The following is a 13,520-nucleotide window of genomic DNA, read 5'->3' as shown; positions in this document are numbered from 1 at the left end:
CCCGGTTTGCGGGCGGGGAGCCACAGGCAGGGGGTGGCAGATGCAGCTGAGCCATTAGGGGGTGCTGCCGAGCTCTGAAACCTTGGCATTCCCTTGCCCTCACAGGCTGGAGCTGTGACAGAGCTGGGCTGGGGCCCCTAAAAAAAATTTGGAAAATTAATGTTTCTCTACCCTTGGTTCCTGTCAAAAATGACAGGAACCAAGGGCAGTAGGACCCAGGGGAAGTCCAGCGGGCTCCAACAACAGTGGGGCCTGCTGGGCCCCGCCCCCCAGCCCGGTTTCTGGGCTGGGAGCACATGGTTGCCCCGGCGGGGGAAACTCAGTAAGTGGGGGTCAGGGGGGGACCCTGAGCAAGGAAGGAGTGCGACAGGGGTGGGGGGAAGCGGCCCCTCCCTGCCCCATGCCCGGTGCCCCACGCTGCAGCTGCTTGCAGCCCACATGGGGCTGCCTGTGCCCGCTCTAGACACCCCCATGCGGGCTGTGAGTGCCTGCAGCGTGGGGCGGAGGAGGGGCCACTTCCCCGCCGCACTCAGCTTTTCCCCTCGCCCGCCCCATGCCCGGCACCCTGTGCTGCAGGCTGTCCGGAGCAGGCACAGGCAGCCCCAGTCAGGCTGCAAGGGGCTGCAGCATGGGGTGGGGAGGGGCTACTTCCCCCACACTCAGCACCACCTTGTAACCCGGCCCCAATGCTAGGCTGGCAGTGGGGCGGGTTACAAGCTGGTGCTGAGTGCGGGGGAAAAGTGACCCCTTGCTTGCCCCATGCCCAGTGCCTCATACTGCAGCCATCTGCAGCCCGCATGAGGCTGCCTGTGCCTGCTCCAGACAGCACCGCACAGGCTGCGAGCGCCTGCAGCAGGGAGTACCGGCCATGGGGCAGGCAAGGGGCCACTTTTTCCCACGCTCAGTAACAGCTTCTTCCCTGCTGGCGAGCAGGAGGTCGGGGCTGTGCGCTGCCCCCCGCCTGTACTGTAGGGCTGGGGTGCACTGGATGTGAGCGGGCAGGGAGCCAGTGGGAGCACAGGGCCCGCACCAGTGTCCCAGGGCCGGTGCCGGTGGGACCCAGAGCAGGGTGGCAGGAGCATGGGGTCCCAGCTGGCAGGGGCTCTGTGGAGCTGAGCCAGCTCCCCCCTTCCTGCTGGTGCAGCCCAGCCCGGCTCCACGGACCCCTGCTAGCCTGCGCCCCAGTCTGGGCCCCACCGGTGCTGGCCCTGGGACATAAGACATTGGTCCCAAGATGGTGACCAGGGGGTGGGGCACTTGTCAAGGGGTGGGGCTGTCCATGCAGCCTTCAACAGCCTGCCATAACTGGGTAAGTGGCCCTCCGCCCAAAATAATTGCCCTCCCCTGCCTCAGACCAAGCCATCTGTGCACTCGGTCATGGGTGGGACAGGGAATGACCCAGCATGCCTGGCAGAGGCTGCCCCACTTGGACCACACCCTGGCCTTCCCCCAGGGTGAGCTGGGGAGGGCCTGGCATGGTAGCATTGGAGTAGCCTTCCAGGTCCAGGCCACAGTGGCATGAATAGTGGGAGGCGCAGGGAGCCTTTTGTCCTGCTCAGGCCCTGCCGCTGCAGGAGGAGCAGGTAGACCCCCTGTGGGGCCACTGTGATGGGGAGCCCCCATCTGACCCCTGTGGGGGAGCCTGGCACCTCCCTTCCTCCTTCCCCGTGGTGGCAGGCTCTGGGCACAGGACATGTCCACATTTCCAGCCCCTGCCTATGGCAGTGAGGGGAAGCTGTGGCTCTGCAGCTGGGCAGCATCCCCCTACTGGCTCAATCACAAATGCCACCCCTTGCCCACAGCTCCCCACCAGCAGCCTGGAGCCCAGGCAGCGCTGGGCACATAGTCAAGCCATATGTGGTCAGAGTCAGAGCTGTTCTTGACGGAGGTCACTAAATGGAAAGGGATATAAATACAATTATCATTTAACTGTTTACATCCCTACTAGTTCCTCAGAACTGTCCAGAGGAGCAGGGAACAGATACAGATCATGTTTCTGTTTTCCTCGGAATGGCTTATTCTGATCCCATTGTTCTCCCTTTACGATAGGATCTGCTTTCCCAATGGCTGATTTTTATAATGTAGCCAGAGCAGCTTAGGTTAACTACCTGGCTGTTGTGTAATGTCATGTGAAAACAAATTCTTGGAGGGTGTGATTTTTTTTTGGTTTGGTTTTTGGGGTTTTTTTGTTTTGCTGGTGTAAGACCTTCCGCATTTCTTTCCTATTTTGGGACCTGGCAGAAGTTCAAGTAGTGATGCAAGAAACAGTGTACCTCCATCAAAACTTGTATTGCATGTGTTGGATTTTATACAAATGTCTGATCAAAAGCTTCACAAATTCAGTTTTTTAAAATGCCAATACTTGTGCTATCTGACTGTGCCACAGGCAAGAAGAGAATCTCTTTATGTTGGAATACCAAACTTTTTTTTAGAACTGCATCTTTACTTCATCCTCTGAAGATTTATCACAAATTGCCATGAGACCTGTATTCAGCTTTTAATGCTTTGACCTAGCATCTTTTTGAATCCTGGTATGTCTTCTCCCTGTTGGACAGCTTTCCTCATTATCAGTCTCCACCTGCAAGTGTAAGAGCTTGGAGTATTATCTATTGAAGAATAATGTAGCACACTTCATAGTTATATGGTGATTCTTCAAACACATCAGTCTTTTTCCAGTACTTAATGTAGTTTTTTACAGAACCCAAGAAATTATATGCTCCCTTGTGCAACAACATCTTGTCCAGAAAGTTCTGGTATACCTTAGATATACATAAAACCATCAAGATCTGTATCATTCAGCTAAATGTGTGCTCTGTTTTCCACTATCTCAAGGAAATGGCATCAAAACCTACTATTTTAAGATTCTCTAGACAGAGCATCCAAAAAGCATAGAAAATGTTGTCCACAGAAAATGTCAACTTATAACAGCTAACTTTATAAAAGGGTGTGTGCATCGTGGTGCTTCTGCTAGTAACAGCACAGCCAATGCAAGCAGAACCTACAGTATACCATAGGAAGACATCCCAGTGGCATTTGCAGTAGGCTCTGCCCTAGCATGAGGCAGGGAGAAGCATATAATTAGATGTGCATGCTATCTTCAGGGAACTTTAGATAAGTGGAATTTCCTTCCCTTCATGCCTCTTTGTCTTTCAAGTCTTTTCCATCTGATTTTGAATGTTTGCAATTCACCACACTGTCCTTCCCTACTACTGGCTGGAGTTCCAAAGGGCTCTAGTGTGATTGAGTCATCCTCTCTGATTCCCTCCATGCTTTTGTCTATGTGCTACCTGTATGGTACTGGGCAGGGGTAAATCAGTGGACACTAGCAAATAATTAAGAGATCAGCTCTGATTCTCACAGCATTGTAGTACCTGAACCTCAGACTCTTCCTGCTAAGTAGAAAACTAATAATTGTTAAGAAGTGTGGCTGTTAGAATTGAGCATTGAGATGTGTCATCCTGCAGAGACCTATGGCTCTGAGCAAAGTGGAGGAAACAATATGGAAATCTACAGTGGTGGTTCTGGATCTGTGATGGGATTGTAAAGTCATACTTGTTCTGTCTCTATACTTCCACCTAGCCTCTGAATTTATTAACAGGAGAGTTTTTGCTCATGATGATGCTGGGTGGCACATCATCAGTACCTATGAAATGGCCTCTGTATTGTCTGGTCAGAGAAGGTGTCTAATGCTCATATATTCAGGTTTATGGGCCTCTTCAAAATGTTGTGAGGATATTCTTTTCCAATTGCCACATCTGAATAGGGGACTTCAGAATGCCAGTAGGAAACCCAGATGTATCTTTTGATGCCATGTAGCTATACACTGCTATTCTGGACAGCACCAAGAAGAAGTTTAGTTTTGCACTGTGGAGGTGCACAGTGATATCCTGTTCTTATCTGGAAGGGCCTACGGATTAGTAGGTAACTGAACATTAGTGGGACTGACCCTCATAATTGTAATCTGTTATGTGAGGGCAAAGGGGGAACCTTCCCCCAGGGTAGCAAAGGAGGGTGCAGCAGCTGTCTGCTGAGATGAAGCAGCCAGGTACAAGGATCATAGGCGAAGCTGTCTTGTCAGCCTGAAAGAATCCCTAAGCACACATCAGTGCCATCTTAAATCTTGAGCTGGCAGCTTTCAGGTCCTCAGCAATAGCACAGTTTGATATGATTTGTACTACACAGCCTCCAAGCTGTTCTAGGTACACTTAAATTTTCTTTCCCATTTCTCAACTTCAAGTGTTATGTCTGATGTGGAGGGAAGTAGTACAGGTACCTGTGATGCAGCAGATACGCTACTCCTTGTAAGTGAGTTCTCCATAGGTTGGAGAGAAGCCAGGTTTCTCCAGCATCTCTGCTACCTCAGTTACAAGAATTCCTTGTGCATGTTTGTTTTCTCCTTCCTCTCCCTGTGTTGCTTCCAAAGTACCCACTAATGCTAGTTTCTTTCAGCTGTATCAATGTTTCATTAGCTTTGCAAACGTATCTTCACTAGAGATCCTCTTTTGCTGCCTCTTAGCTGTCATCTATGCAAATACCACCAATCGTAGTTTGCTTAAAGCCACACACCCTGCAGATGTGTCTACAGCACAAACAGAACCATGGAAATTCCTTTAAGTTGTTCCCTGTAGCCTTGCTATAGGCAGTAGACCCTATAAACCATTTAGCCTGCTGTTTAATTTGCTGGTACAAATGTGTGCTGCTGCTGCCATGAGTTTACGGGGCCTGTGGCCCTATGGCTACTTTGGGCTGGATGATCCCTGGGAGTGGAGGATTCAGGTTGATCCAAAAGGGTAAGTAGCATGCTAAAAATTCTTTATGAACTCTTGGTCTGGCTGGTATCTCCCTATGGAGGGTAACTGAAACTCAGAGAAAGCGAATGCTGGTGGAAGCAGGAGGCTACTTGCTGCTTGTCTGTTTTAAGTACATTTTCCAGATGAACCAATGATAGGCATGAGTGTCCTACAACACTCGCCCCCCCCCCCCCCCCCCCCCCCGGAACATGATGGAATGGCTTTAAGAAGTAGTCCTCTAACATTTCTGCATGCTCATCCAGGAGATGCACAACTTTCATGCAGGTGAAGAAGACACTGCTGACAGACCTTTGTAGTGATGGCGAAAGGCTGGCAACAGTGTTTGGCCTGTATATAATGGGGGGGGCTAAAGATGTGCAGCAGTAACAGCAGTCTTGTGGACTGAGCCATCTTATCCAGCATACAGCTAAGTATGGATAAGTATCTGTATGATAGCTGCCTGGTCACATGTGTGACCTTATCACAATTTAACATTTTACAAACTGGACTGTCAGGTATCAACTATGGAGACCTTCAATGAAAGGATATTTCTTACTGATCTCCCAGTGACAGAAAGGACTAGTATGGGCATTTCAACAGCCACTTTCATTCTGTTGGCTAAAAGTTCTTTAAATCCTGTAGACAAGAGAGTAGAAACATTTATTCTGGTTTTCTGAAAAATTCTTTTTTTCCGAGTTTGTGTTCTCTAATCCAGTATCTCTTGTCTGCAGTGATCTTTAGCCAATATGAGCCTTGTTATGTATGGTTCCTTCTTCAAATTTAGGTTGCAGTCAGGTTTTGGTTCATAACTACGATGTGTGTAAGCTTGCTGACATTTTTGCTCCACTGATCCGAATACTTTATTTTATGGATGCTGTCCTAAATGGTAAGCTCTTCCTGTACCCAGCCACATCCTCCCCCATCAGACCTTTATAGCTTTATGCATACTGAAAGCCTGTTAATAGATCTGTGGAGTTTGTTCCTCAGAGAGAAAATTTGGTAAGTTGAAATAAATGTTTGTAGTCTTTAAATAGGAAACTTTTCTTACACATCCTTAGAGTTATCTATGAAATTTCCCAATTTCTGTAAAAAGAACAGCTTGCACTAGTCTAGTCTAGTATTCTTAATGATTTGATTTCACTGCTCTTCTCGGAAACTGTTTCCAGTTGGTTTAATTGTAGCTTCAGCTATTTTGACTAGGCGGGGAAAGAGACTTGCTCAAGTCCACTTACTTAAATATGCTTTCTAACTTTAGTTGGAGGAAAGCCGGAATGTCCAAAAGCAGATGAAGATACTCCAGAAGAAACAAGCCCAGGTTGTGAAAGAGAAAGTCCACTTGCAGAGTGAGCATAGCAAAGCTATTCTTGCACGCAGCAAACTGGAATCTCTTTGCCGGGAACTTCAGCGTCATAACAAGACTTTAAAGGTTAGTTTATTTTTATAAATCAGGGCCATTCAATTCTTGGCCTGCAGGCTAAGTTAAGCTGCAGTCTCCAGGCTTCTCCTCCCTCCTGTTTTCTGCACTTGGCCCAGGGTGTGTAGCAGTGTGGTGCAGCGAGGTGCAGGGAACAGAGGGCAAGGCCAGAAGCTCTCAGTGCGGCAGAAGGAGGAGCACCTGTGTCATGCAACAGAGGGTCTCCTCATGGTGTGACAAAAAAACCAAAAAATATTTAGAACAAGGTAGTGAAGTGGTTCTGAACCTTCTCGGTGGACTCAAGGTGTCCCTTATTAGACTTGAGGCACCCCTCCATAACTTGTGAATTGAGAGGCTCCCCATTTCAAAACCAGCTTATTTATTACAATGCTTTCCCCCTTTACAGAGCCTGCTGTTATCTGTTTACCTCCTCACACCTTGAGGCATCCTTCAGAAGGATCTGGTAGCATGCCTAGGTGCCCTGGCACCCTGGTGGAAAATCACTAAATTAGTGAGTTGAAGATAAATTAAGGTCCCTAATTTGCAACATTCAACTAATTCAGCTTGGCAAAGTTTGTATTTCTATTTAAACACCCCAGCACTTAAAGCTACTTAGACCCACCCCTAGCATTTATTCAAAAAACTAATTAGAAGGATGTGTCAGTTTTAACTTGCCTGTTAACAAAACCTTTTGCATAAAAAGGAAGAAAACATGCAGCAAGCACGTGAAGAAGAAGAGAGACGTAAAGAAGCAACTGCACATTTCCAGATTACGCTGAATGAAATTCAGGCTCAGCTGGAACAGCATGATATACACAATGCCAAGCTCCGCCAAGAAAATATTGAACTGGGGGAAAAACTGAAGAAACTCATTGAACAGTATGCATTGCGGGAGGAGGTAATTAAGCAATGATTCTGCACACACTTAATTAGCTCCCTTAACTCATTTAAATGGCGCTTTTTAAAAAAATCAGTAATGATGTGTTAATATTATCTTTACTGTTACATAGGTAGATGTAATTCGTACATGTCATTACAAACCACTTTTTTTTCAGTATCAGCCTTCCTAATAAAAAAACGCATGGCTGTTTAGCCCAGAATATCTTCTTTCAATTCCCATGCCATTTTCTTAGGATCTCCTGGATCTTTAGTAAAGCCCAAAGGATTCATGTTTTGTTTTGTTTTTTCAGAGATGTTCTCTACCTTGACACATCATTATCAACTGCACTAAAATGTTACATTGGATCAAATGTATAGGTGGGAGAGTTGTTGAACAAATTTTCAGACATGAAGTGCCCTTCCTCAGGTCACTTAAGGTTTTAAAGTGTATTTGAGTCCTATTTCATGTTGTTCTCAATTGTGAGGGCTACAAACTTTTTTCAGATTGAAAACTCAGATTCTTCTGTAATCACTTGACTGTTTTTTAAGCTCTGGCTTCTAGAGCAGTGCTTCTCAAAGTGGTGGTCCGCGAACCGGTCGCCAGTCCACAGCGAGTTGCCAGAAAAGAAAGTAATATATTTTCAGAAGCATAACATTGATATGGCATAGCGCCACAGTTCGTACGTTTTAACACTCCAGGTGATGTCACATCCTGCGAGGTGAGGAAAGAGAAAGAAACAGCCGGTCGTGCGTTTGTATAGTGCTGTTACGTGCAGTTGCTGCCACCGGCTGAACCGGGCGCCGGTCCCGGGCCCACTGGAAAAAAATTGCTGGTCCGCTACATCAGATAGTTTGAGAAGCATTGCTCTAGAGTCAAGTATTAAAAGCCTTACAAAATTATAACGTTTGGCATGCCCATGTTTGTTTCTCAGAAGCACATAAAGCAAGAGTGAAATAAAATCTAAAGTCAGAGGCTGTATTTCTGAGTAGAGTCCATGAGGCCTTAGATATCACATGGCTTTGTCTCTTGACATAAGGATTATTGAAACATATGATGCAGAGGCAGCAGGAACTTCGTGCCCATTTTACAAATTATGATTGTAACTAATGCCCCTAAATAAAGGGTGATCCCTGAAGTCCTAAGCCTAATGGAAAGAAACAGCGTGAAAATAAAACATGAGTGTAAACAGCCACAGTCCACATAAAAAATTAAAAAAAAAATCTCGAAGGATAATACCTAGATAATTAAACAAACAGTAGCTTTTTAGTGGAAATAAATTATGGAGGATCCATTGCAAACTAATATTAGTTTTCACGTTTTCCTTAGCATATTGACAAAGTGTTCAAGCATAAAGAATTGCAGCAACAACTAGTAGATGCCAAACTTCAGCAAACCACACAGCTTATAAAAGAAGCTGAGGAAAAACATCAGCGCGAGAGAGAATTTGTGAGTTGCTTATAACATAATAAAATCTGTATATTGAGTGAATTGAAACCGTTAACCAGAGAGGATAACTGAATGGGACGACACATTCAAGGATGAATTAGTTTTTCTGTAAGACCGTGATTCTCAACCTTTCTGATTTGGGGCACCCCTGAGAAAATGCCAGCTCTTGGCCTTCACTTATTTTTAGATTATGGAAAAATAAAGCTATTCTTCTTTTACAAAGAACTTGGAGCACAACAGGTCAGAATGTTTTTGACATGGTATTCCTACTGGAGATCTCTGGGTTTCCCTTGTGAATCCATGTAGGTGTTTGCGTATCTAATTGTGCTAATATCATGCAGATCCTTTAAAGGATCTGGTTGAGAAACAATGCTAGAAGATGTTAAGATCTAGATTGTTTAACAAAAAAATGTCTGAATTTGTACGCACAATACAAGAGGTAGTTAGCTGTGTTAGTCTGAAGTTAGGCAGAGGACGGCAGAGTGGCACCTTAGACTAGTGATGGCATGGAGTGGCAACAGAACACTGCAGAGAGAGGCATTGCTGGCAAGAGCCAGTTTAACCCTTCCCTGGCCCTGCAATTGATACAGTTTTATATGGCAAATATTTCATAGACAATAGGGCTGGAAGGGACCTCGTGAGATCATCAGGTCCAGCCCCTTTCCCAAAGGGCAGGAAATCTGCTGGGGTCAGGTGACCCCAGCAAGGTGAGCATCCAGGTGTTTCTTGAATGTATCCAGAGTAGATGCTCGCACCACTTCTGGAGGGGAGTCTATTCCAGACTCTGGAGACGAGGAAAAACTTCTTTACTGTCTGTATGTCAAGTCTAAAACGGTCTTCCAGCACTTTGTGACAATTAGACCTTGGCTTCCTTTGCAGTTCCCTGGTGAACAGATGTTCTCCCAGTTCCTGATGCATACCCCTTATAGGCTGCGAAATCCAAAGCACTGAATTTGGTGAGGAAATGGTTGACTTGGCTTGTGGTAGACACCTAACCCAACCTCTCCCAGCAGTGTTCTGGCCCTTTTCCAATCGGTGCCAGAGGCTGGAGGTCCTCCCCCCACCCCAGTCCCTTCCCCAAACACATCTCCATTCCACCACCTCCCTCACAGGCCTCATTTGGTATGGTCCCCCTTTATAACGAAAGCTAGGTTGAAGTCAGGCAGAAGGCTGAGTGGAGATGCACCTTGTAGACTAACCCAATCGGGGATGATAAGCTTTTGTGAGCCCAAGCTTGCTTCATCAGATACTGTAAAGGGGCATGCACAGAACAGCCTGTCAAATGGTGGCTTGAATTCAAGAGATGGGCATGGGAGGGGGAGCACTGCTGAGAGACACAAGCAAGTAATAAGCCCATAGGGACAAAATGGGGTCAACCAACCTAATCAGTTTTGCTTCTGTGGAGGGGTGATGCCCCCACAGCAGGTTCTATATAGACTGAAGCTTTTACTACAGGAAAAGCTTATCTTCCAGTCTGAGCAGGTGTCTTCCAGGGATAGAACCTGGCTGTAGACATTACGGAATTGGCCCAAACCTCGCTTAAAGTCAGTTATAGTCATTATATAGATTTCAGCCAATTTTGGAACAGACCCCAAACCTTTCATCCACCCACAAGGTAATTAATAGCTTTTGTTTCCAAGTTGAGCAAAATCTTACAAGATTTTCTATTTGTACTTGTCTAAACAATTATGGGTTATTTAAAAAAAAAAAAAAGCCCAAAAAACTGAAGTTTTTTTTAAAAGACAGGCATTTATTTGCATACTAAGGTAACAATCACCAGAGTATTAGATGTATTCCCTTCATCCTTGTTATGAGACGACACTTGCCAAAAACCGGTGCCAATTTGAAAGCAGCTGTGAAAGGGTTAATACTAGATGCATCCCTTCCTGCTTGCTGGCAGGGAGAGAGGAACTCAGTCATCTTGTAATAGTGTCTTCACAAAAAAAAGGCATCTCTGGCCAGGACTAGAAAAAAATCTTTTTTTTCCCCCACATTCTGTCTTTCAAAAAAAGGAAGGTCATGTGACAGGCAAGTAAATATGGTGATTTCAGGAAAACAAGTGCTGTTGTGTGACTTTTTTTTCTTTTCCATGGTAGGGACCAAATAAAATATTTAAGGCCTTTTAACAATCCTTTCTAAGCATGTCCTGTAATTTTAGAAGACAGAACACTAAAAACAGGATATGTAGCTCTTTTGAAGCTTTTGTGGAATCACTGTAGATTTTTTTTTTTTTTTTTTTTTTATAGTATTTAAGCTGATGGTGGTGATGTACAGAAGAGGTTTTTTTCCCTTTGATCTACTGAATGTTCTATAAGACCAAATCTTCCAGTTTTCCAAAAACTTGAGTGTGCTGGTAATTCCTACATCTTAAATGAAACGGAAACTAGAGTTTTAGAGAATTTGGCTAAACTTTTGTGCAAGCTGACAAACTTGGCTCCTTTAAATAGAGAGAGTGCATTGATGTCAGGCTAACATTTTGCACATAGCAATTACTACTGCTGCTGGGATACTTTTTTTCATTTGAGACCATTATTGAAAATGGCCAATTCAGTCTCTGTATATAAGCATCAGTGAGGAGAGAAAGTAAGATGTACGTTTTTTGGCAGTTGGGCATGCATGCTTCTTGAGTTTTTGCCTATTTGGATGTTGTTAACATTAAAGTTTACTAGCAAAGTTCAATTTTGATTGCATTTTATACCTATTATATGAGATTTTTCCAGAGACAAAATGCAATAATAAATAATTGCAATATGCTACTGTGGGCATCTAAAATATTAATTTGGAGTGCGTAGGAAAACTCAACTGCTCTTAAATTGCTCTAGTAAGCTGGCATAATTCAGGCCATCAATTTTGTTGTTTAACTTTTTTAAGTATTTAAAGTGAAAGTAGCTAAGAGCATGTTTTTTCATGGTAAATCACTTTTTTTTTATGCTAAGTTATACTGAACAATGCTGTCCTTAAAAATTTGCATGTGAATATATTCAACAATAATACAGTTCAAGTTTTCCTCAACTTTTCAGCTTTTAAAAGAAGCTACTGAGTCCAGGCATAAATGTGAGCAGATGAAGCAGCAGGAAGCCCAGCTCAAACAGCAGGTAACTTTAAAATATTGTGTTTTTCAGTATGGATGTTTTATACCACAAGTATCAAGAGGGGTCTGCCAGAAATCTGAAAGTGGATGCTGTACTAAAAAGCTGGAAATTAAACCACTGTCATTGGAAACATTCCATTTGTTTGAAATTTACTAAATAGCATTTTTTCCTGTGGGCAGTTTGTTTAGCAGTTTTATACCTTATGATGAACCACTTTTAATGGCAAGATTGTGTGAAAGTCTAAGGACGTGTGATTCAATCTATGGTCTCTATCCGCCTGTTACATAACATATTTTGTTTTTCTTGAAGTTGAGTCTCTCCTCCTCAAGATGTTACTTCCCTTTTTCTGTTTAGGATCATGCAGCCCTTTCCTGACTATAATATAAGCAGGGTCCCTTTTTCCATGATGATTTTGCTGCCTAATCTTACTGTTTTTGTCTACAGGGAGATGGGAGGGTACAGGTTTCCCTCACTTTATCCAGGCTCTGTATGTGCAAACTTGCTCTTATGCGATGACCCTTTTTATACCCAAAAATCATTATACATGAGGTAAATTCACTCTGTGATCAATGTGGTGGAAGCCCGCAGTCAGCTGCTTTGTGCGGTGCATTGTGGGAGTGACGTGCACCAAAATATAGTCTCCTGTGTGGATCTGTGCTCCTCACTCGTTGTCTGCGACACGTGTTTCTGTAGTTGCCATCCCCATTATGGCTTCTAAGCGTCCCGCTAGCTTATCTCCTACCCCTCTCTACTGTTGTTGAGTACCAAAATTGTCTTGTAAAAGTAGTAGAAATGGGTTGGTGGTCAGTACAGTTGAGGTCTTGGAATGTATCCCTATTTGTTACATTGTAAAGTGGGTTCCCTTTACGTGAGTTCAAGTTATGCACCGTTTTCCAGGAACACAAGTACAGCATAAAGTAAGGGAAACCTGTCCTCGACAGTGTCAGCCAAGATATTATAGTTGAAGTTGCTGATGCTTGCAGTTACCCATGCCCTCTAACCTGGATTTCAGGTGGATTCCTCCCTCTAGCCTCCTGCATCTAGATCCTGATATTTCTTCCATCAGATATCTGAAACTGGATCTTTTTCTTTGTTCACAATACTTAACAGTATTTCCGGGCCTCTTGCATTGTTGTTAGTGCATCCATATCTAGAAGTCATCTAACTTGCCCTCTCTTCCTCTTGTTGGTGTAAAACATAGTTCCTGAGATTTCCTGAGTCATCTTGCAGTTTTTGGTTTATGCCCCTTTTCACATCTACCTTAACCATTTTTTTCCTCAAAGTAACACACATTAAGCATATATAGTACACATACACAGTCTTCTTCATTCATTGAGAGTTGCTGGGGTTTTCCTAAAGAAGTCCAGCACCTTTCAGAATTATTATTTTCTGCATCTAGAGCTGTGTTTCTCAACTTCTTCAGGTTACTAATCCCTTATTTGAAGTAAAAAATTTTGCCACGCCTTGACACTACCTATAAAGTGAGTAAAAATTGTGTTGGTGATAAACCTTTATTACTGTATACATGTTTCAAGAGGTTGACAGAATATTTTACCTTCAAGGGCAAGGGTGTGTCAAGGTATGGGGGTGCAATTTTAACAAGACAGATATCGCAATCCTTGACTGAGAAACACTGCTCTAGATAAATTCCTGTTTCACCCTTCTGCTAAATTAGAAAGAGTATGGTATGCATTCAGTCACTGTGCACTAAACTGATCATGCAGTCACCTATCTAGGAATTCAGCCTCAGTTGCAACAAATGGATTTGAGTTGGGAGAGATTTTTATCTACTGCTTTGAGGTTTTTCAGATTGTTACAAGTTGCTAATAAAGGTTATGGCACACTTAATGTGCTTCTTTGCCTTTCGCCAATAGCAGTTTCATAAATCATGCACCTCA

General features: G+C 44.1%; 1 protein-coding gene across 1 annotated transcript in view; it reads left to right on the top strand.

Annotated features, from left to right (window-relative positions):
- TXLNG (taxilin gamma) overlaps positions 1 to 13,520 on the top strand; it is a 33,065-nt gene that overhangs the window by 11,948 nt on the left and 7,597 nt on the right. Inside the window, exons 4-7 of the mRNA XM_006021239.3 lie at positions 6,046 to 6,216; positions 6,908 to 7,102; positions 8,411 to 8,530; positions 11,551 to 11,625. Coding sequence (XP_006021301.1) covers positions 6,046 to 6,216; positions 6,908 to 7,102; positions 8,411 to 8,530; positions 11,551 to 11,625 — 561 coding nt within the window. The remainder of the gene's footprint in view (positions 1 to 6,045; positions 6,217 to 6,907; positions 7,103 to 8,410; positions 8,531 to 11,550; positions 11,626 to 13,520) is intronic.

This window comes from Alligator sinensis, unplaced genomic scaffold (genome assembly GCF_000455745.1).
Source record: "Alligator sinensis unplaced genomic scaffold, ASM45574v1 scaffold583_1, whole genome shotgun sequence".
NCBI classification, from domain to species: Eukaryota; Metazoa; Chordata; order Crocodylia; family Alligatoridae; genus Alligator; species Alligator sinensis.
Note: the sequence above shows the minus strand (reverse complement) of the source record. Positions and strands in the feature narration are given on the sequence as shown.